We start from the raw sequence: 20,952 nt of genomic DNA, 5'->3' as shown, positions 1-20,952 counted from the left end.
AGGCTACCATCACGTGTTGCTCTGCGACTGTGTCAGTAATTTGTGTGTGCGTGCATGTGTTTGTGTGTGTATGCGCATGGTGGTGTGTAACTTCCTTTGCTCCAGGGTCTAATGGGGAGCTCTACTGAAATATTCATAGTGTCACATTAAGTTTGCAATATTTGCACTGGAAAACAACCAGAATACAACCTGAGCTACCAACAACATTACAACCACTCAGCTCGGCCTTTAGCATGACATCGTGTCATACTGTATGTGGGGGGAGAGAGAGAGAGAGAGACAGAGAGAGAGAAAGAGAGAGAGAGAGAGAGAAAGAGAGAGAGAGAGATGAGGATGTGTAGCAAGTTAATGTTTGTGCAGTGATCAGGCAAGTGTGTATATTTCTGCAGTCTTGTTCTTGAGATATTGGGTCACTAATTTGTTTCAGCGCTGTGAAATATTATCTTCCTGAATCCAGAGCAAATATATTAGCTGAACTAAAAATAAGCAAGACACAAGAGAGTGCACATTTAAGCTACAGCTGCGCAATCCTCTAAATGTGGTATTTTACTTTGATGATAAAAAAAATGCTCCTGTTGAAGATTTGCATAAAAATAAAAAAAAGGTTATAAATACATGCTGGACTTTTTCTTTTAAGCAGGTGCATATTTTCATAAGAAAAGAAAGGCAGACCTCAAAGGACAAACGCCATTAAGTCTTACATGTGAATCTGCAGCTGAAGCCATCATGTTCTTATATTATATTATATTATATATCATGTTATTTATGACAATCTTGCAATGTCAGATAAGTTAAAAACAAAAATCCTATTAAATGGAAATCTGAAACTCAAAGAAATCCTCATGTGTGCCTGCGTACATTAAAAAAAAAAAAACGCCAGATTTTTTCCTCCAGAAGGACCAAAACTGAGTTAACACAATACTAAGATTCATATTATACAAATGGATATTGATCCATAACCAGCTACAGTGTGGAACATTAAATCTGTTGCCCTGCCGATGGAGCACGCTCAGATTGCAGCAGCGTGGGAATGTAACCACAGACACAAACACTCGTACACCAGGCGGCCATGAGATTAATAAACTTTGGTGAGAGTTCAAGTTCATTTATTCGAAAATATGACGTTGTCAAGCTAAATCCTGCAGATGCTACAAAATGTCTAATGATGTCTAAACTGTTTGTACATAGCTGGCGTCATTATGTCAGCGTACCAGGAACTGAAGTTGTTACTGTATGTTGTTACTTTGATCATGGAAGTGGCAGTTCTATTATAAGCACCGCTCGCAGAAAAGATGGTATTTTTTCTGCTCCATCATTGTTTAAGTGAACTGCATCAGCTTTCCCTCTCATCCCACAGTGTTATTGCTTTGTGCTTCCGGGAATAATAAACATCACTCATACGGTTCAGGCTCTAATGCTTATTTCCCCCATGAATGTGTGCGCACAAAAAAGCCACATACACGTTCACGCACAATGTACAGGGCGAGTGCCACACACACACACACACGCACACGCACACGCACACACGCCTGCGTGCTGACGGGATGTGTATTGATGATGTTGGATTAGAGAGGGAAGGAGCAATAAATGGACACCGCCTGTCAGCGATGGAGGGATGGAGAGATAACAGGAAGGGTAGAGGATGGGGACAGACAGGGGAGTGAGAGGGAAATGGCACGGATGAAAAGAAAGTGCAAAAGAAAATTAGAATGGGGGGGGGGAGGGCAGACACGTGAAAAGGCAGAAGATTAAAAATGGAGGGGAGTTGCGTGTTGAGTTTATGGGGCACAAATAGAGTCCTCATTGATCCAGAGACAGAGGCCATCATTCCAGTTCAGTGGACACAGTAACGCTGCAGGGCAAGAGGGAACGGAGGAGGAGAGTGGAGATGAAGGGAGGATTAGAGAGGGAGGACAGGGTGTTAGAGTCCAACTCTAATATGAGCAGTGACACGGTGAAAAACAGACTAAACAACATAGGGCATGCACCACCATTCCATTTCTCTGTTCTGTTTTCATCTTTTCTTTATTGCGGATAGTATAAACACTAATGCTTGACTCAAATCTGAGTACTCTACTGGAGCGCCCTGCAACTAACAGTTATCTTCTTTTTAGTTCTTGTGTAACATTTTTGAGAAAGACCATCACTAAAACAAAGATATTAATGTGGCTGAAACCCTAACCCATTCAATATGAGCAACATAATACTAAAGGCTTTTTAATATTAAGCGCCTTTGACTTCCTGTTGTATTTAGGGATTATCATCGTTGCTGTTTCCATGACGCTCATGCATCTGACTGCAGACACTGTTCATATAAACTTCTGTTCATTTTTTTTCCCTTTTGAACCAAATATATACTCAGTTTACAATGAAGGAAAAAGCAAATCTTCATATGAAGCTCTGTTGGTTCTGAATGGCTCAATATTTTATGACAGTGGTTTCAAACATGTCATGTAGCCCCTGAAACATCCACCCACCCGTTGTGTCCCCCTTCTACCTCTGTTTTATATCTGAGCAAGTCAGGCAACATTTGGGGGGCTAAAGGGCCTTATTTTCTCCAACCATAGAGGAAATGGGCATTGGCTCACTGGAGCTACATCCCAAATTGCACAGTTCTGTTTGTATACTTAAATTCAGTACATTTCAATGCACTACATTTACCAGGTGATTCCCTTATCTTGAGTTAGTGTTGTTTCATACTTCCATTTTGGAATTACCAGTGGTAGTGGTGCTTCTTTCACCTGCTCATTGAAATATATCACACATAAACCAGATACATACCATAATGTTAATACCTGATTAAAATGTTCTACCGTAGCTGGGAGCACGTTAGCTAGTCAGTGGATGCTGACGTTAGCTGGCACGCTAACAGTACAAAATGATTACAAATGCAACAGAAATTACTGGCAGTGGCTGCCTGACAACAGTGTATATACACACAGTACACAACTTGCATCTGTACAACGTGGAGATGTGTTTAGTGTGAAAGTATTTTATCAGTTACACAGCTCTGGTGTGCATCCTTAGAAGTACGCCCAAAGCCCTACTCTGCACCTTATTGGCTAGAGCTTAGTGAGACGGATCATGGTCACAGCCAATCAGGTGAGGAGTAGGAGCAGGTTTTTGCAGAATGTGGAAACTCTCCTGGAACCGTCACCTTACCGTGGTGGAGGAGTTTGAGTGCCCTAGTGACCCTAGGAGCTATGCTGTCGGGGGCATTTTGCCCCTGGTAGGGTCACCCAAGGCAGACTGGTCCTAGGCGAAGGGCCAGACAAAGAACGGTTCAACAGACCCTTCATGGAAAAACCAGCAAGTGCTACATGTACCCTGCCCGGAGGGGCACCGGGGCCCCGGGGCCCCGCCCTGGAGCCAGGCCCGGGGTGGGGGCTCGAAGGCGAGCGCCTGGTGGCCGGGCCTTGGTCCATGGGGCCCAGCCGGGCCCAGCCCGAAGAGGAGACACAGGCACGTCCTCCCTTGGACTCACCACTCATCGGGGGAACCGGAGGGGTCCGGTGCAATGTGGTTTGGGTGGCAGTTTCAGGCGGGTGCCTCGGCTGTCTGAACCACAGACATGGAAGCTGGCTTTTGGGACATGGAATGTTACCTCTCTGGTGGGGAAGGAGCTGGAGCTTGTGGAAGAGGTTGAGCGTTACCGGCTAGATATAGTCGGCCTCACCTCGACACATAGCTCTGGGTCCGGAACCCGAGTCCTTGAGAGGGGTTGGACTTTCTCTTTTGCTGGAGTTGCTCCGGGTGAGAGGCGGAGGGTGGGGGTGGGCTTTTTGGTTGCCCCTCGACTCTCTGCCTGTACATTGGGGTTTACCCTCGTGGACGAAAGGGTTGCTTCCCTGCGCCTTCGGGTTGGGGAACGGGTCCTGACTGTGGTCTGCGCATATGCGCCGAACACCAGTTCAGAGTACCCACCCTTTTTGGAGTCCTTGGGAAGGGTACTGGATGGTGCCCCGGCTGGGGACTCCATTGTCCTACTGGGAGACTTCAACGCTCACGTGGGCAACGACAGCATGACCTGGAGAGGTGTGATTGGGAGGAACGGCAGGCCCGACCTGAACCCGAGTGGTGTTCAGTTATTGGACTTCTGTGCAAGTCGCAGTTTGGCCATAACGAACACCATGTTCGAGCATAAGGATGCCCACCGGTGCACATGGCACCAGGACACCCTAGGTCGCAGGTCTATGATCGATTTTATAGTCGTATCATTTGACCTGCAACCGCATGTTCTGGACACTCGGGTGAAGAGAGGAGGTGAGCTGTCAACTGATCACCACCTGGTGGTGAGTTGGATCAGATGGCAGGGGAAGATGCCACGCAGACCTGGCAGGCCCAAACGAGTAGTGAAGGTTTGTTGGGAACGCCTGGCAGAAGAACCAGTCAGAACGATCTTTAACTCCCACCTCCGGCAGAGCTTTGATCACATCACAGGGGTAGTGGGGGACATTGAGTCCGAATGGGCCATGTTCCGCTCTGCCATTGTCGAGGCGGCTGCTGTGAGCTGTGGCCGCAAGGCTGCTGGGGCCGGCCGCGGGGGTAATCCTTGAACCCGCTGGTGGACACCAGAGGTGAGGGGAGCCGTCAAGCTGAAGAAGGAGGCTTACAGGGCATGGCTGGCTTGTGGGTCTCCAGAGGCAGCTGACCGGTACCGGCAGGCCAAACGGTGTGCAGCTGTGGCGGTCGCCAAAGCAAAAACTCGGGCATGGGAAGAGTTCGGTGAGGCCATGGAGAACGACTATCGGTCGGCTCCAAAAAGGTTCTGGCAAACCGTCCCTCGCCTCAGGGGGGGGAAGGCGGCAACTTGCCCACACTGTTTCCAGTGGGGGTGGGAGGCTGCTGACGTCAACTGGGGAGATATTTGGGCGGTGGAAGGAATACTTTGAGGAACTCCTCAATCCCACCAGCACGTACTCCGTGGAGGAGACAGAGTTTGGGGAGTGCTTGGGGGGGGGGGGGGGGTCGTCCAATCTCCGGGGCAGAAGTCGCCGAGGCAGTTATACAACTCCGCGGTGGCAGAGCCCCGGGGGTGGATGAGATCCGCCCTGGGTATCTCAAGGCTCTGGATGTAGTGGGGCTGTCTTGGCTGACACGTCTCTGCAACACTGCGTGGACATCGGGGGAAGTGCCTTTGGAGTGGCAGACCGGGGTGGTGGTCCCCGTCTTTAAGAAAGGGGACCAGAGGGTGTGTTCCAACTATCGGGGGATCACACTTCTCAGCCTCCCTGGTAAGGTCTACGCCAGGGTATTGGAGAGGAGGGTCAGGGCGATAGTCGAACCTAAGATTGAGGAGGAGCAGTGTTGTTTTCGTCCTGGCTGTGGAACCATGGATCAGCTCTTCACCCTCGCTAGGGTGCTGGAGGGGGCATGGGATTTTGCCCAACCACTCCACGTGCTTTGTGGACTTGGAGAAGGCTTACGACCGTGTTCCCAGCAGCATACTGTGGGGGGTACTCCGGGAGTACGGGGTGGATGGCCCTTTACAAAGGGCCATTCAGTCATTCTACCGGAGGAGTGAGAGTCTGGTCCGTGTGGCCGGTAGTAAGTCGGACTTGTTCCCAGTGAGGGTTGGACTCCGCCAAGGCTGCCCTTTGTCACCGGTTCTGTTCATAACTTTTATGGACAGAATTTCTAGGCGCAGCCGGGTGGTGGAGGGGGTTGAGTTTGGTGGCGGAAGGATGTCGTCTTTGCTGTTTGCAGATGACGTAGTCCTCTTAGTGCCATCGGGCCACGACCTCCAGCTCTTGCTGGGACAGTTGGCAGCCGAATGTGAAGCGGCTGGGATGAGAATCAGCACCTCCAAGTCTGAGGCCATGGTCCTCAACCGGAAAAGGGTGGTCCTATGGTCATGAGCTTTGGGTAATGACCGAAAGAACAAGATCGCGAATACAAGCGGCCGGGTGGCTGGGCTCTCCCTTAGAGATAGGGTGAGAAGCTCAGTCATTCGGGAGGGACTCAGAGTAGAACCGCTGCTCCTCCACGTCGAGAGGAGCCAGTTGAGGTGGTTCGGGCATCTGGTGAGGATGCCTCCTGGGCGCCTCCCTCTGGAGGTTTTCCAGGCATGTCCAACTGGGAGGAGGCCTCGAGGCCGACCCAGGACACAGTGGAGGGATTATATCTCTCGGCTGGCCAGGGAACGCCTCGGGATCCTCCCGGAAGAGCTGGTTGAAGTGGCTGGGGAGAGGGCAGTCTGGGCTTCCTTGCTGAGACTGCTGCCCCCGCGACCTGCCCTCCGGATGAAGTGGAGGACGACGAACGAACGAACAAAAATTGAATTAGATTTTTACTTTTCTCATTTGCTCTAACAATTGATAATGCATTGAGTATCGTGTTAGTTTTGTACATATGTTGCATGTAATGAGGGTAATAATAGTGTAGGAAGAGCCCCTTTTTGTGCCTTTGTGTGTTAATGTCCACATTAGTGTCTAGGGACCATGTTCCAGCTCAGGCTTGATATTTCTTCTTTTGTAGCTTTCAGGTGTTTGTTTTTGCTTCAGTAACAGTCTCTAAAATAGCAGGGTTTAATGTGACGACAGCGGTGCCAAGTTAAGAGTAAGCAGCCTGTGTTTATCTTCAGGGTGAAGTGTGAGGTAATCGTGAGAGAGAGAAAAGATGCAGCACCGGAGTGAGCAGATGTCAGCAGAGAGGCGGGGAGTAAATAGAGGGAAAAAGAAAAGGAGGAAGAGGAGGAGGAGGAGGTGCAGAACAGTTGTGTTTTTTTTCTCCTCGCATCGGGTCTGTAAGTGAAACGCCTCCTCTCCCGTGTGTGATGTTGTGACAGCTCTGCCCAAACTCTACCGTTCCACTGATATGATTACAGTCTGCTACAGATGGAGGGATGGAGGACAGGAGGGGAGGGCAAAGAAGTAAGAGATGGAGTGAAAATAACCCAAAGCTACAAAACACTGGCAGTTGGGGAGGAGTGCAACACAGCAGAGGAGAATAGAGAGAGACAGATAGGAGTGAGAAGAGAGCGATAAAGACAGAAAGGATAGCGATAGAGACATTCAGACTGGTTGACTCATTCTTGTGATGTCAGATCTTATAAGACGTGTGTATGGAGCGGTGCTGATGTGCTCCAGTCGGCAGTGATGAGTAATACTGTGGTTCAAAGACTTCTGCATTCTCAATACACATGGATAGCCAGCTCCTACTGAGAGGCAGAAACTCAACAGCACCACTGATTGTACAGTTTATGATAAAAGCTTTTTTTTTCTGTCTTTTTTTTCTGGTTGAATAACACAACTTTTCCCATGTTTGTAGGAGATGATGCTGATAATGTGTTCTCATTACAGGCAGCCTCGGGGCAGACACAGAGGAGCGATTGGTGGAGCATCTCCTAAATCCAGCTCACTACAACAAACTGATCCGTCCTGCAACTAATGGCTCCGAGTTGGTTACTGTGCAGCTGATGGTGTCACTGGCCCAACTCATTAGTGTGGTGAGTATGCAGACTGATCTTGATTCATGACTACTGCAGAGCACAATTACTACATTACTTAGAGACCCCAGCTGACGGAAGAAAAAAAAAACGTTAAAAAAATGCTTTGTTTAACAGATCTACCCCAAATTGAAAGATTTTTTTTTTTTCTATGGGCTTATACATCAAGTTGAGTTTGATTCAGCCTCATAATTTTTACGTATACCTGCTGACGACCCGCACATTAAATCCTTGCTTCCTTCCTTAAATTGCGATCACACAAAGTCCCTCCAAAAATGATGCTAATTATATTTGGAAGTTATTTGTAAGGTTTTAAACGAACAGACTGATGCTGACTAATGTTCCTGCTGTTGGAAATTGATTTCCTGACTGCAAAAATTCAGGTCTCATGGTCAAGCTGAAAGTTGTCTAATGATGTAAATCCCTGGAAATCTGAACTGGGCTCGCTAATTAGCCACTCCTCAGCCGAAGCCTTATCAGTTCACTAAGTTCATGGACATCCAATAAGACCATTTTATGATATTCTGCTTAAAGTCAGTCAAACAATCAAGTGATTACCCTGCTATATATTAGTTTATTTAGTCTATTAGCCACTCCATGTAATGAGGAGTACTGCCGGCGGCACAACCAGACAGGGGTGGGTGCTTTCATCCACTTGCATTGCACCTTGAGACCTTCTTCTAAAGTATTTTCAATCACGTGTTACTATGTCGTTTGATATCTATCATCTTCTTCTGCAGCACGAAAGAGAGCAGGTGATGACCACGAACGTCTGGCTAACACAGGTGAGACATCTCACTCCTCAGCTCATCTTAGGTTGGTGTCAGACCAAATCAGGTGCTTCAGTGTGAGCGTGTCACTACACGCTCAGCTTGAGGGATTTACGTTAACTGTTACCTCCCCAATCCAGAAGCTGGTGGTGCACCTAAAAGTATTTTACCAACCTCCACTGACCAACAAATGTAAAGAATAAGATTCTAAACCCCAAGAAGGTCCCTTTCCCCTGTTTCTTCTCCACCATTGTTTGCTATCGCTGTTTTGCAGCCTAGATTGTGATCAGTGACTCTTAAATGCTGCTCAGGAAACAGCAGAATCCTGTGGGTGTCCTCTAGTCTGAGATTTAGCTTACATGATTTCCCGCCACAGCATGACGCGGGTTCCTGCTGTAGCAAAAAAAAAAGTACTATTATGTCAATGAGAGAAACTGCGTCTTTGTAGAAGTTCCAGATACGGTCTGAATCCAGCCTAAACCATGTAGAAAAAGAGGAAGAAGACACAAGGACGACTGAGAATTTCCACTATCCATAATTCATTGATTTGGTTTCAGATGGCGTGACTGCCAGATGAGTAAAAGTAAGGCACATACCATGATTATAATTGTCACAAAAATATTCCCTGGGTGACATATGACAGTACAGTACATGCCAGTTTACATTATATAATCATCATAGACTGGAGGCTGCACTAGCGTAGAGTAGCTTTTCCAACAGCTGACATGATTGTTGTCAAAACCAGACAGCGAGAGAGACATCAAACAAATCATATCTCCAAAACTCCACACAGGAACCACACACTCAGATAATATTCAAACATACAGGACACACATTGAAGAATTACTCCTCCATTGGTGATTATATCTGTTTATGACTTTTCATGATTCATCCTGTGAAATGCAAATAATGTGACTCTGACTGAGCGGTGACCCTCCTCTACGATTCTGGCATACAGCTGGGGCCGTTAGAAAATGTACACGTTTACATAAAGAGGTTTCAAAAGGTCCGCGCGGCCACACTCACACACACGCACACACATACACACACAATCCTCACCATCAACATCATCAACATATGTTGCTTTTGAGGGCAGGTGTGAGAGCGCATTGCAACAGCCATATGTTCAATTTGGACATAAATATGAATCTGTAGATGACAGTCCTGCAAATGGTCTCTGGTGTATAATTTTATCACGCTCGCACATTTTTGATGAGATTGTTTATAGTTTGCTGCATTTCTCTGATTTGTGTTCACACACAAATGCATATACATGCTTGCACCTGAGCTAGGTAGGATTTATGACACGTAGCGGAGCGTAGATGTAGCCATCAGTGCTCTACGGATGCTGAACTATCTGTGAGCGGGGGAACCAAGGACAGCTGTCATGAGTCAAGATAGACTCTAATGACCATAATGCATCACAGTTACTGCAGTCGACCCAGCAGGGCGGTTACAGCTCCAACATGGCCATAACATAGAAGAGCCAGACAGGGCTGCTGTTTCAGGTCGCCCAGGCTTCAGTGGAGCAATGTCGATGGTTGACCCACAACATGGAGAACAAGCTAATGCTTATCTTTTTACACAAGGTTACGCAGAGGACACAGAGGTGTTGGCACACACACACACATACACAGGAACTGCTGCATGGTAGATGGCATTTTAATCATGCTGATTGGTTTGTGGCTGGGTGAGTTTAAAAGACCATTCAGGGTCAGGGCTGACATGAGTGCTTCCCACTCTCCTCTCTATAAAGGTATGACGTAAGCTTGGAGAGCACAGGATGTTCCCCGGGCTTATGTGGCTTGTGATGTGTCATATTGAACACCGACTGACAAGACGAACAAGAAGATGGACGGACACTTCTTTTAACTCCTCTCTGGATGCCTTCTCACTGTTGTGTGATTGTGTTTTTTACCGGCCCTCAGGAGTGGCAGGACTATCGTCTGACTTGGGTCCCCGAGGAGTTTGATGGGATGATGAAAGTCAGGCTGCCCTCTAAACACATCTGGCTGCCTGACGTGGTGCTCTACAACAAGTGAGTCACTCACTCGACTTCCTATCAGAAATTCAAAAGGTTCCCAGGAGACACACACATATATACAAATAGTTCTCCTATTAAACCATTTAAAGGATTTGATCCAGCTGCAACTACTGGACGTCACTTTGGGGAAGAAGATGCAGACCCAACACACATGATCGAATACGCCAATTTTCATCAACTCAATCGCTCACGCAACATCCTGTACCTCCAAGTCTCAAGAGACGCTTTAAAGATGGCGTCATCTGCAGTACACAGCCATTTAAATCTACGCATACAGTAGCATGGAAACCGTTTGTACAGGGAATCTGCAAGAATTCACTTGTACATCAACACTATTAAACTGCCTATCTGTTTGGACTCATTAAAACATATTCATGCAGTGATGCGGTGATGCTGAATGAGCTATTTAAGGATCATCTCCATCCATCCATTTTCTACCTCTTATCCTGTTAAGGGTTGCGGGGAGGCTGGAGCCTATCCCAGCAGCCTTTGGGTGAGAGGCGGGGTTCATCCTGGACAGGTCACCAGTCCATCACAGGGCCAACACATAGAGACAGACAACCATTCACACTCACAGTCACACCTACGGTCAATTTAGAGTATCAATCAGCCTCGTCCCCTCTTGATGTCTTTGGACTGTGGGAGGAAGCTGGAGTACCAGAGAGAACCCACACAGGAACAGGGAGAACATGCAGACTCTCACAGAAAGATCCTGTGCTGGAGCCAGGACTCGAACCCACAACATTCTTGCTACCGTGCTGCCAAATCATCTCTTCATATTAAAATTTTTGTCAGTGAAATTTAGTGTGATTAATATTTGCATCAAATTTAATCTCATAACAGTGAACACGCAATTCTTCACACACCTAAAACAGAAACTTTGACAGCCATCTATAAATTAAAATCTCCCTCAGAAGGTTGGAGTGAAGAGGAGCTGCATCCCTCGTCTTTTTGGGACATACGGCTATTTGCTGATGATACATACCCTTCCCTTCCCTGTGTGAATCCAGGATCACAAGTTAGCTTAGCAGGGGAGTGTTAGCATACATTAAGAGTAATAAAATAGATATGTGTCTGGAGCTTGCTCTGTCTTTTTGAAAGAGCTTTTCAGGTGCTGCTTCAAATCCCTGCGCCCAGTCAGGAAAGTAGTTCCAAATAGTGTCTGATTCTAAGGTTCTGATGTCTCTGATGATCCTAATTTGTTATTTTGTTACGAATGTTGTGCACAACCCTTGTTCTGTTAATGCAAGCAAAGACTGTTTTTGAGAAAAGTATACTGGAAGATATTTGACTGAGATATGCTAAAACTTCCTACCCAGCACCATCCATTGTGGTCAGCTGCTCTCTGTGTTTCTCAGTTACACACATAGAGGAGAGAAGCACATCCATCTTGTCTGGCTCTGGGGTGGACAGTGTATAGTGTATTTTCCAAAAAAACGTACGTTCCTTTAATGGAACCTGAAAGTCTGACCTCTGCATGTAAATCCGCTCATCAGAGTGCAGAAATCTGTATAACTTTAAAGATCCCTGACCAACGTAACACTGGATAAAATGATCCTGATAATCCCAAACAATTCCTTTTGTTTCAATTTAATTTTGTGAAGAAAAAAAAAGAAATCTGCTTGAGAGACAGTGTTTTCTAAAGTGTGTTTGAGGAGGTGAGTCAGCCGCGCAATCAATCCAGGATATGAGTTATCCTCGTGTGTATGTGTCAGGTTTGACAGAATCAGCCCTCTAGTCCTCTACGAAATTCAATTTACTGCTTTAATGCTGTCAGCTGATTCTGAGCTTTGACCCAATGTGACCCGTCGGCCATGTTTCCTGTGTTCCATGTCACTTGCTTGTGTTTGTCTGTGGAAGTGTGTTACCTGTGACCTCCACATATATTATATACCATGATTTTTAGTGGAGGACTGTGTGCAGTTAAGTATCTTTCCTTTTTTGTTGCTGTATTTACTGAGCTGTAATATTAGTTTAAACTGAGATGCAGGTTTTACTATTCATTAACTCGTGAAGAGGATTTTTACCACTTCAGGGCACAATGCAGACCAGTTAAGTGTGGACAGTGTGTGAAATTGAGGACACTGGTTATTTGGATTAAAGTTGATGTTGGGCAATTTTCCAGGAAGAGAATGAAAGTCTAGTCAAATCCCCCCAAAAGTGTGTTTTTTTGTGCACACTAAAGAACCTTAAATGTTCTGAGCTGTGAACTGGTTGCATAATGAGATGTTCCACTGTTAACAAGGCTAAGGGGGAACCTGGCCTCTCATTCTACTTTTCTGTTTACAATTGTTTAAATCATCATACAAAAGCTGCTGCTTATATTTCCCATTCCTCTACTTCTCTCTCCCTCTGTCCTTCAGTGCTGATGGGGTTTACGAGGTGTCCTTCTACTCTAACGCTGTGGTCTCCTACGATGGCAGTATTTTCTGGTTACCACCGGCCATCTATAAGTCAGCCTGTAAGATTGAGGTGAAGCACTTCCCCTTTGACCAGCAGAACTGCACGCTACGCTTCCGTTCCTGGACCTATGACCGTACAGAGATCGATCTGGTGCTCCGTGCTGACGTAGCCAGCATGGATGACTTTACGCCCAGCGGAGAGTGGGACATCATTGCCCTTCCAGGTCGAAGGAATGAGAACCCAGCTGACCCCACCTATGTGGACATCACGTATGACTTTATTATTCGCAGGAAGCCACTTTTTTACACCATCAACCTCATCATCCCATGTGTCCTCATCACCTCCCTGGCCATCCTGGTCTTCTACCTGCCTTCTGACTGTGGAGAGAAGATGACCCTCTGTATCTCTGTGCTTCTGGCGCTGACTGTGTTCCTGTTGCTGATCTCTAAAATTGTCCCACCCACTTCCCTTGATGTCCCTCTGGTTGGGAAGTACCTGATGTTCACCATGGTCCTAGTCACCTTCTCTATCGTCACCAGTGTGTGTGTGCTAAATGTGCATCATCGCTCACCCACCACACACACCATGCCTCCTTGGGTTAAAGTGGTGTTCCTCAACAAGCTTCCCGCCCTGCTCTTTATGCGCCAGCCCAGGAACAGCTGCGAACGGCAGCGGTTGCGCCAAAGAAGGAGAGCCCAGGAGCAGAAGGAGGGCGGGCGTAGCGGGGAAGCAGGGGCCTTGATGGTGGGGCTTGGATTGGGCGGTTCTGGCGGGAGCGGAGGGGGAACATCCACAGGGGTGTTTGGGAAAGAGGAGAGTGACCCTTGTACCTGCTATGTGAACCGAGCATCTGTGAAACAGTTTGGAGGAGATCTGGCAGGTGCGGGAGGGGGATCCATGGATGGCCTGAACAGGGTGAGGGAGAGCCGGGAGGGGGGCTCTGGAAACCTGCCACGGGGGAAGCAGGCAGCAGGAGGTCCAGCTCTGACTCAGGCCCTGCTGGCTCAAGCATGTCCAGGTTTTGAAGAGGCGGTAGAAGGAGTACGCTTCATCGCTAACCACATGAAGAGTGAAGATGATGACCAGAGCGTGAGTATTAGTATCAGCTTTTGTTGCTCTCTGATGATATTTACCTTTCATCTGACTGTGAAGGGAAACCGACACAAACAAAGGCTTTTTAATTTTAGGAACCTGCTGGCAGAAGAACTTCTGCCAGCGTTTTCTTCTATATTTTGAAGCAGTCATCTGCTGCATAATCACCCAAAAAGTCATTGTTGCTGCTTTAAGAATAAGTCCACTTTGTAGTCAAAGGCATTTATGACCCAAGCCCAAGCTGCTTCTATTCTATTATTATGATACAATTTTCCTACATGACGGATTTGTTTCACTCGAATTGTCTCCAGACATATTAGACATTTGATTTCTAAGCCACTGTAAACCCCCCGGTCAAGCATCACATGAGAGACAAAGTCTGGACTGTTGTTGAAAATGTGACCAAAGTGATCAGATGAGCAAAGGCTTCAACTGCACAGAACAAAACCAGTTTAATTCAGGTCCGCTTCTGTCAAGAATGCCAAAAGAACAATGCTCCTATAAATACTTGATGCTATTCGTGTCAGCGAACACTTCAATAAAGATGCGCCTCTATGATAAACAACTGCAATGTATCACATGGGTCTGTCCTATATTAAAGTCTTGTTTATTCAAAGATGAAATAGTCGCACTTTTTATGAGAATATATTTCAACTCATTGTGCAGCACAGGTCTGTCGTCTCAGTGTCACATCATGTTAGATGGAACTGTGCAGCAATGCTACTTAGTGCTGCCATTTGAAACGCATGGGGGACTACGCCAGAGCATAAGCAAAGGAGACAGATATGGTGACGCAATCATAGCCCGCTGAATATTCAACACAGACATATAATTATAGCAGCCGCATGACGTGTGCGAGGGAAAGAGTGCAACTGAAAAGGCGGAGTGAGGGTGGCATTTTTTTTTAATCGCTTTTCCTTAAGGCATCTTAGGAGAGCAGGCTTCTCTCCTGGAATGAAAGAAACTGACATGGGAATTAACAACCGTCTGAAATACTGTCCACCATCACCATAGTTACCATGCCAACCCCCCCCCCCCCCCGCCGCAATGTATGGCTTGTCATCCCCCCTTTTCTCTGCTCCCCTCCTTCCTAAGTCATAATCGCAGGGGTTACCGTGTCAGTTTCGCAGCCCTCCATCATGCTCTCGTCTCCCACGTCCTTCTCTTCCTCCTTGACTCATGTGGAACCTCATCAGAGCTGTGTGGCAGCACCAGTCTCGGCTCACATTAACCCTTCACCTCCATTAACTCCCTGCATAGTTAAAGCTAGAGGGATAGAGTGAGAGAGGATGAGAATAAGAGGCTGTGAGACAGTGTGATTCTACTAACCTTAATCTTTCTCTGTGCCCCCCCCCCCCCTGAACCCCCTTTATGTCCATACACGCCCCCACAGGTGAGCGAAGACTGGAAGTATGTTGCTATGGTGATCGACCGCCTCTTCCTGTGGATCTTTGTGTTTGTGTGTGTGTTCGGCACAATGGGCATGTTCATGCAGCCACTCTTCCAGAATTACACAGCCAAGACCATCAACATGCCAGGCTGACCATCCCAATACCATGAACACTCTGACGGACAGCTCCCCTGACCAGTCAGCACAGCAGGACAAAGCCAGAGGAGGGGGTGGTGGTGGGTATGGCTTTTATTGTGTGAACTAGAACCAGAACTGGAACTGAACAGCAATCACGTCCATTACCTTTATAGTAACGTTTTTTGCAACAAACAACTGTTTTTCTTGTATGAAAAAGAAAGGACAACACCGTCATACTCTTAACCTGCAGTTTTTTGTCCAGATGTGAAATGGACTGACCTCCCTTTTCTGGTGATGGAAAGGTCCTTCCTCCCTGCTCTCCTCCTCAGCCACTCATGGAGAAAGTAGTCTCTATGATTCGCTCCCTACCGCTGAGCCTTACGCCAGCCATCGACCGTCTCTACCAACTGCTGACTGCTTCATTGACACATGACATGCCTGAAAGACATTCACAATCCTGTAATCAAGGTTTTCATACATTTACTTTGTTCTCCAGAAATCCACCACATCAGTGAACTGATTCAGTACATTTTCATAGCAGCTTTCCACAGTATAGAATTGAGTATATAATAGTCTCTAGTTCATGCAAAGGTGTGTCGCTGATAGGGAGGCTAGGGTAGGTTGTATGATTGTATAGAAAAAAGAATGTGATATAAACTGTAATACACAGCTGTGCACATGAACACAATTATGTGTACAAGAAACAGATGACGAAGGATATTAAAGGAAGAGTCAGGTTGCATTATTAGATCAAAGTCAAAGGGATGAAGAATAGATTTTGCATGGACAGTTGTTTGCTTAGAGGGTTGTGCACGTTAAGTAGAGTACGGCAGCAGCCTGCAAGAGTGCACAGCTACAAGGAGACAAGTCAAGATTTTGAGAAACGGTGGATTTATTTCCTCCCGTGGAGAGAATTGAGTGCTCAGCTGCAAAGAAGCAGTGATCAGTATTGAGAAAAAAATGTAAATCAAAACAAATGGAGATTTTTGGTGTATTTATAATTTGTACGTAATTTCACAAATGTTTATTTTCTGTCATTGCCTAGATATTCAGGTCAGAGTAAGCCATTGTCTCCTTTCCTCTCCTCTCTTCTCTTCTCTTCTCTTCTCCTCTCCTCTCCTCTCCTCCATCCTGCTGTGCAGATGTGCACTCAGAGGAGATACCTATTCCTACAATCAGTTCTGTTCATATAACTTTCAATGCATATGTATACATGTGCAAATGCGTGCACGTGTATGTGTTTTGTGTGTGTGTGTGTGTGTGTGTGTGTGTGTGTGTGTTCTACACCCCAATGATTACTGCATCTGTCAGAGGAGCATATATATATATATATATATATATATATATATATATATATATATATATATATATATATATTTATATATATGTGCGTGTGTGTGTATATATATGTGCGTGTATGTGTGTGTGTGTGTGTGTGTGTGTGTGTCCTCCATTCCCCTTTTTAATCTCTGCCATCATTTTTCCACTCCTCTCCCCTTTATTGAACAAACACACCTCTGACATGGAGTCCAATTGGAATTATGATAACCTTATAACCTTCACACGTTTTGCTTTTCATCTCCGACTGACTGATCTGCTAAACTCCTTGTAGTCTGAAACAACTAAGCAAGATGCGAAAGGCTTTTTCAGGCACATGAGGAATGCGGATGAATTAAATTTTCAATAAACGAGAGAAAGGACTCTGAAGCAGTCACGCCAGGCAATAAGTTAAAGATTTATAATGATTTGTGGAAAGAATGACGCATAGGGCAACAGATGACACTAAAATATATATAATTATACTATAAGGCGCAAAAGAATAAAACAACAGCACAATTCAGATAATGAAGGGGAATAAAGGACTTAGGAAGTCTAATTCACTGTAACTTTGCGTGAGGTCTTCAGCTTTTTGCAGTCTTGTGGACAAGTCTGCAGCTCAGTTTTGAACTTTCTGTTCCTGGAAAGTCGGACCACCCACAAGATCCCCAGCAGATCCAGAATAAGTGTGAAAAGCCTTTCAGAGACCTGTTAAAACTGTAGGCCGCTTGGCTCTACATGGACAAAGTGCTGCTGTCCTCTTTCTCTCTGACCTTTCCACTCTCCTTCCTTTCTTCTCACTTCCGCTCTCATTATGCTCCCCCCCATCCTTTCACCTTCTCCTTCCTGACTCTCAGATCTTCTCCTGTGCACACCTTAACCAGTCCAATAAAGGTTGTAGGTTCAGATTAATCAGCCTTTGTGTGTTTATCTCTCTCTCTCTCTCTCTCTCTCTCTCTCTCTCTCTCTCTCTCTCTCTCTCCCTCACGCACACACGTTACATGCACTAAATTGGGGTATTTCCCAAAATTTCCATCAATCTTACACCACAGGATAGAATGAAAGAAAGAGACATTTCCTGTCTTTCTAATATTGAAGCTGTTTCACCTCCTTCCTATGGTGCTGTTCCCACTCTAGGAAGCTGAGCGTTTAAACAATCATGGGTGTCGGACCCAGCCAAGGTCACTTCGAGTTCCCATTATTATGCTGTAAAAACAGGAATTTAGGTACCATAGCAAGTACCTGCCAGTATTTGACCTTAAATGTGCACTAACTTCATGCTACAACATCTTGCACATCCATTTGCTGGGAGGAATAAAGTACTGTAACACTAAATCAAATGATCGCTAACACAATTAACCTTTGTCAAATGATTGCCTTCCGTGTAGGACAACTTACTGCCACCTAGTGCCCATTCTTCTTCTATGCTTTAATAAAGTACAACTACTGTTGTTTGAATAAAGATCACATTTATTCTATCCAGGGGGAAGGGGGAGGGGATTCCTCTGCTTGTGTTACAAAATACATGGAAAGAAGAAGCAATTAAAAGATAACTGACGTTCAATTTGCAACAAAATTACAGTTTGTAGTGGACAGATGGCAGACAAATACACAAACACTAAACATTTACAAATGACTATTAGACGTGTGTGTATTTGTGCAAATCCATTACAGGGTGTCAGCTCTTCTCTCTCGTCATAACTATTTCCTCCCTGGAGTGTGTTAGATAGCTTTGTGCTGGGGTTGTATTCACTTCTTCTTCTCCTGTTTTTCGTTGTATTCCAGGAAAAAGTCGTTGCATGCCACGGTTAGAGCACCGACCAGTATGATGAACTCGGTGAAATCTACTTCTCCATCATTATTGGAATCAAGGTCTCCCATGACCTTATCCACAGCCTCCTTATCCTGAGCATTCTGCATGAGTAACGACAGATAAACAGATCTATACTGGATCTATGTTACAATGACATGTGCACTTTGTGTTTTTTTTTTTTCTTCGCGTGCCTCCTTACCCCCAGGTAGTTGCCAAGCTCTGCGGTGAGCATCTCTTTGAGCTCGGCCTTGCTCAGTGTATATTTATCCCCCTCGTTACCGGAGTACTTATGGAAGGTCTGGATCATGAGCTGCATGGCGTTCTCCAGGGTGGAGGCATTCTCAAGGTTGGGCAAAGACATTCTGGAGAGAGATTAAAAACAGAGGGAGGGTGAAGGAGACAGTAAGAGCATTCTTTTTGCTAAAAATGCTTGGAGGCCAAGGCTGTTCTGAGTCGATACAGGTTAAAGCCTCTTTATCACTATCTCACTCTATCTCATGGAAACACACTCTTTCCCCCTTGCAAAGACATAACTGAATATTTGTCATCAAATACTTATGAAATGATTTGCTCGGAAAAGTCTAAATCTATTTTTCTGGTGACAGAGCAGAGACGGAAACCCTGCAGAACTCCGGTGTCAGCTTGGCTCTTACATATTTCCTGAGCGTTCCGTCCTGGACAGCGGCCCTGATAAGATATTGCGACAGATAAACTAATCCTCCATCTTTTTGTTGTTTTGGCACAGTGAGGGGACCTCTGGGAGTCAGGACATGGTCAGCAGCCGGACATGTGAGCCAGCTGATAAGAGTGAAACTCTAAGCTGGTAAAACACTGGAGCCAGTAGAGGAGATGTAACTGGGACATGCAGAGGCAACCTGATCGGCCCATTACTTTAGATGTGTTGATTGGTAGAAAACACCGGAGACAGGTGTATGCCTTTGTCTTCCCTGAACCTACATCACCTTTGACCTTTGAGGACTTTTTCCAGACTGTCAATCACATCTTATACGGGTCTTTCCTCATCAACACATCTGGAATTTTCACGAATCCACAGCTTAAAGACAAATCATTTTTAGTGCAGTTGATGTGGAGAAAACAGGATCAATGAACACTTTACAACTTATCAGCATCAAGTGAATACAAATATTTCCTGTCTTTGTTGCAGACGTTCGCACAAGGACAGTAAAGGTCAACTCGCTTGCATCAACATCCTGCAAATGCTACAACCCTTAAATGCAATTTTAAAAGTGAAACTTCTGATCAGTGCAAAGTTTTAATTCTTACCTGAATGGAGTACGAGTGCGAGCAGGTCAGGTGCACAGAAAAAAAAAGGCAAAAGCTACTGATGGGGAAGGTGAGGAGGACCACAACTTAAATACATCCCTTACTCCACCCATCCCACCCTCCTTCCACCTGTTCTCACTTCTCTATCTCACTCCTCCCTCTCTTTTTACAGATAAGACACCTGCTATCTTCTCAATGAACACACATAAGATCCACCTGGATGTCCATTACTACCTGTCAAACATGACATATTGACAAAAACCACTAATGGTGCTGTAACTACAGCGAGGCATTAAGTAAATTAAATACCGTTAACAGGAGCGTAAGTTGCAGCCAAGTATCCTCGTAAAGCTAAAATGTGGGTTGTTGTCCCTACAGAGTGTGTAAACAGCATCATTAGTGAGAAAGATCCTGCAAAATTGATTACATTGATTAGTTAATTTCATTAGATCAAAAGAATTTCATGAGCACTTCATGATACAGTGACTATGACAGTGGATTAGTCTGCTCCCCTGATGTGACACCCTATTGTTTTGCATGTTAAAACAATAGCTTAATAAATACCGTACCAAGACATGGAATTGGTAACACTCCAAATATGTCTGCAGCAACGACAACAGCAAAAAAAGGTGTGGCAGTTTGGTTGTTTACTGGAGGATTGCAGGGTCATGCTTGGTGAGGTATCTGAGGGATTAGCGTTGAAGAACGGTGTCATCACACCTGGCAGCCATGCAGATCAATCCTCAAACAATGACTAGGGAAAAAAACAAAAAAAAGTAAAACTGCTAATGAAAGGATGCACACACTCCCCAACACACACACATGCACACACTTTCACAAAGAGTCACGCCTCAAGTTCCTACATTTGGACAGGCAGACATGCACACCAGAGCAGAACAAAGAGAAGCACACACAGCATGTACGCTAGGATGAATGATCTAGAGGATCATACTTATGAGAGCAAACCACATTAATATTAATGCACTCGCATCTCATACAAGATGAAATGAATGTCTGCCGTCCTTTTAAGTGCATCCTCTTGTTTATGTGTCTTTCCTGAAGCATATTGTTTTAGCGAGCGAGGTTGCACAGTGTGTATGCACTCTTGTATGCACCATACGTGTGTATAGTGTTGCAGGGTGGAGGATGGTGTACAATAGGATGCATATACAGTACTGTATGTCAGGATCTGGTTGCAACACCTAAAGATGGCTGGGTTTGACTAGTCAGGGATGACAGCTAAAATTAGCAGGT

At 45.6% G+C, this 20,952-nt stretch overlaps 2 protein-coding genes across 5 annotated transcripts in view; one reads left to right on the top strand and one right to left on the bottom strand.

The window, feature by feature from the left end:
- The window catches only part of chrnb2 (cholinergic receptor, nicotinic, beta 2), a 25,334-nt gene extending 7,095 nt beyond the window's left edge, over positions 1 to 18,239 (top strand). The window contains exons 2-7 of one of the 4 annotated variants that reach the window (XR_015118544.1): positions 7,302 to 7,447; positions 8,188 to 8,232; positions 10,146 to 10,255; positions 12,625 to 13,753; positions 15,150 to 15,382; positions 15,547 to 18,239. Coding sequence is in view for 3 of the 4 variants with exons in the window: in XM_086218442.1 (XP_086074568.1) it covers positions 6,845 to 6,872; positions 7,302 to 7,447; positions 8,188 to 8,232; positions 10,146 to 10,255; positions 12,625 to 13,753; positions 15,150 to 15,299 (1,608 nt within the window). In the remaining variant the exon portion in view is untranslated. Of the gene's footprint in view, positions 1 to 3,350; positions 3,467 to 6,328; positions 6,873 to 7,301; positions 7,448 to 8,187; positions 8,233 to 10,145; positions 10,256 to 12,624; positions 13,754 to 15,149 lie in introns of those variants that run through there. The other 3 variants (XM_086218443.1, XM_086218442.1, XM_086218441.1) reach the window with 3 other exon arrangements.
- On the bottom strand, positions 18,076 to 20,952 carry s100t (S100 calcium binding protein T). Its single transcript, XM_086218444.1, has 2 exons — positions 18,614 to 20,952; positions 18,076 to 18,515 (listed from the first exon to the last, which is right to left on the bottom strand). The coding sequence occupies exons 1-2, from the start codon at positions 18,773 to 18,775 to the stop codon at positions 18,351 to 18,353; spliced, it is 327 nt and encodes a 108-aa protein (XP_086074570.1). The 5' UTR covers positions 18,776 to 20,952; the 3' UTR covers positions 18,076 to 18,350.

The sequence above is a fragment of the Aulostomus chinensis genome, chromosome 11 (assembly GCF_037954235.1).
Source record: "Aulostomus chinensis isolate RoL2024-O1b breed Wild chromosome 11, RoL_Achi_v1.0, whole genome shotgun sequence".
Classification (NCBI taxonomy): Eukaryota; Metazoa; Chordata; class Actinopteri; order Syngnathiformes; family Aulostomidae; genus Aulostomus; species Aulostomus chinensis.
This window is presented reverse-complemented; position numbering and strand designations above follow the sequence as displayed.

Excerpts from the sequence above, each read along its gene's own strand:
- s100t (XM_086218444.1), bottom strand. The coding sequence starts at position 18,775 with ATGTCTTTGCCCAACCTTGAGAATGCCTCCACCCTGGAGAACGCCATG. Across the intron at positions 18,516-18,613 it reads AGCTTGGCAACTACCTGGGG|AATGCTCAGGATAAGGAGGC; the intron begins GTAAGGAGGCAC and ends TTACTCATGCAG.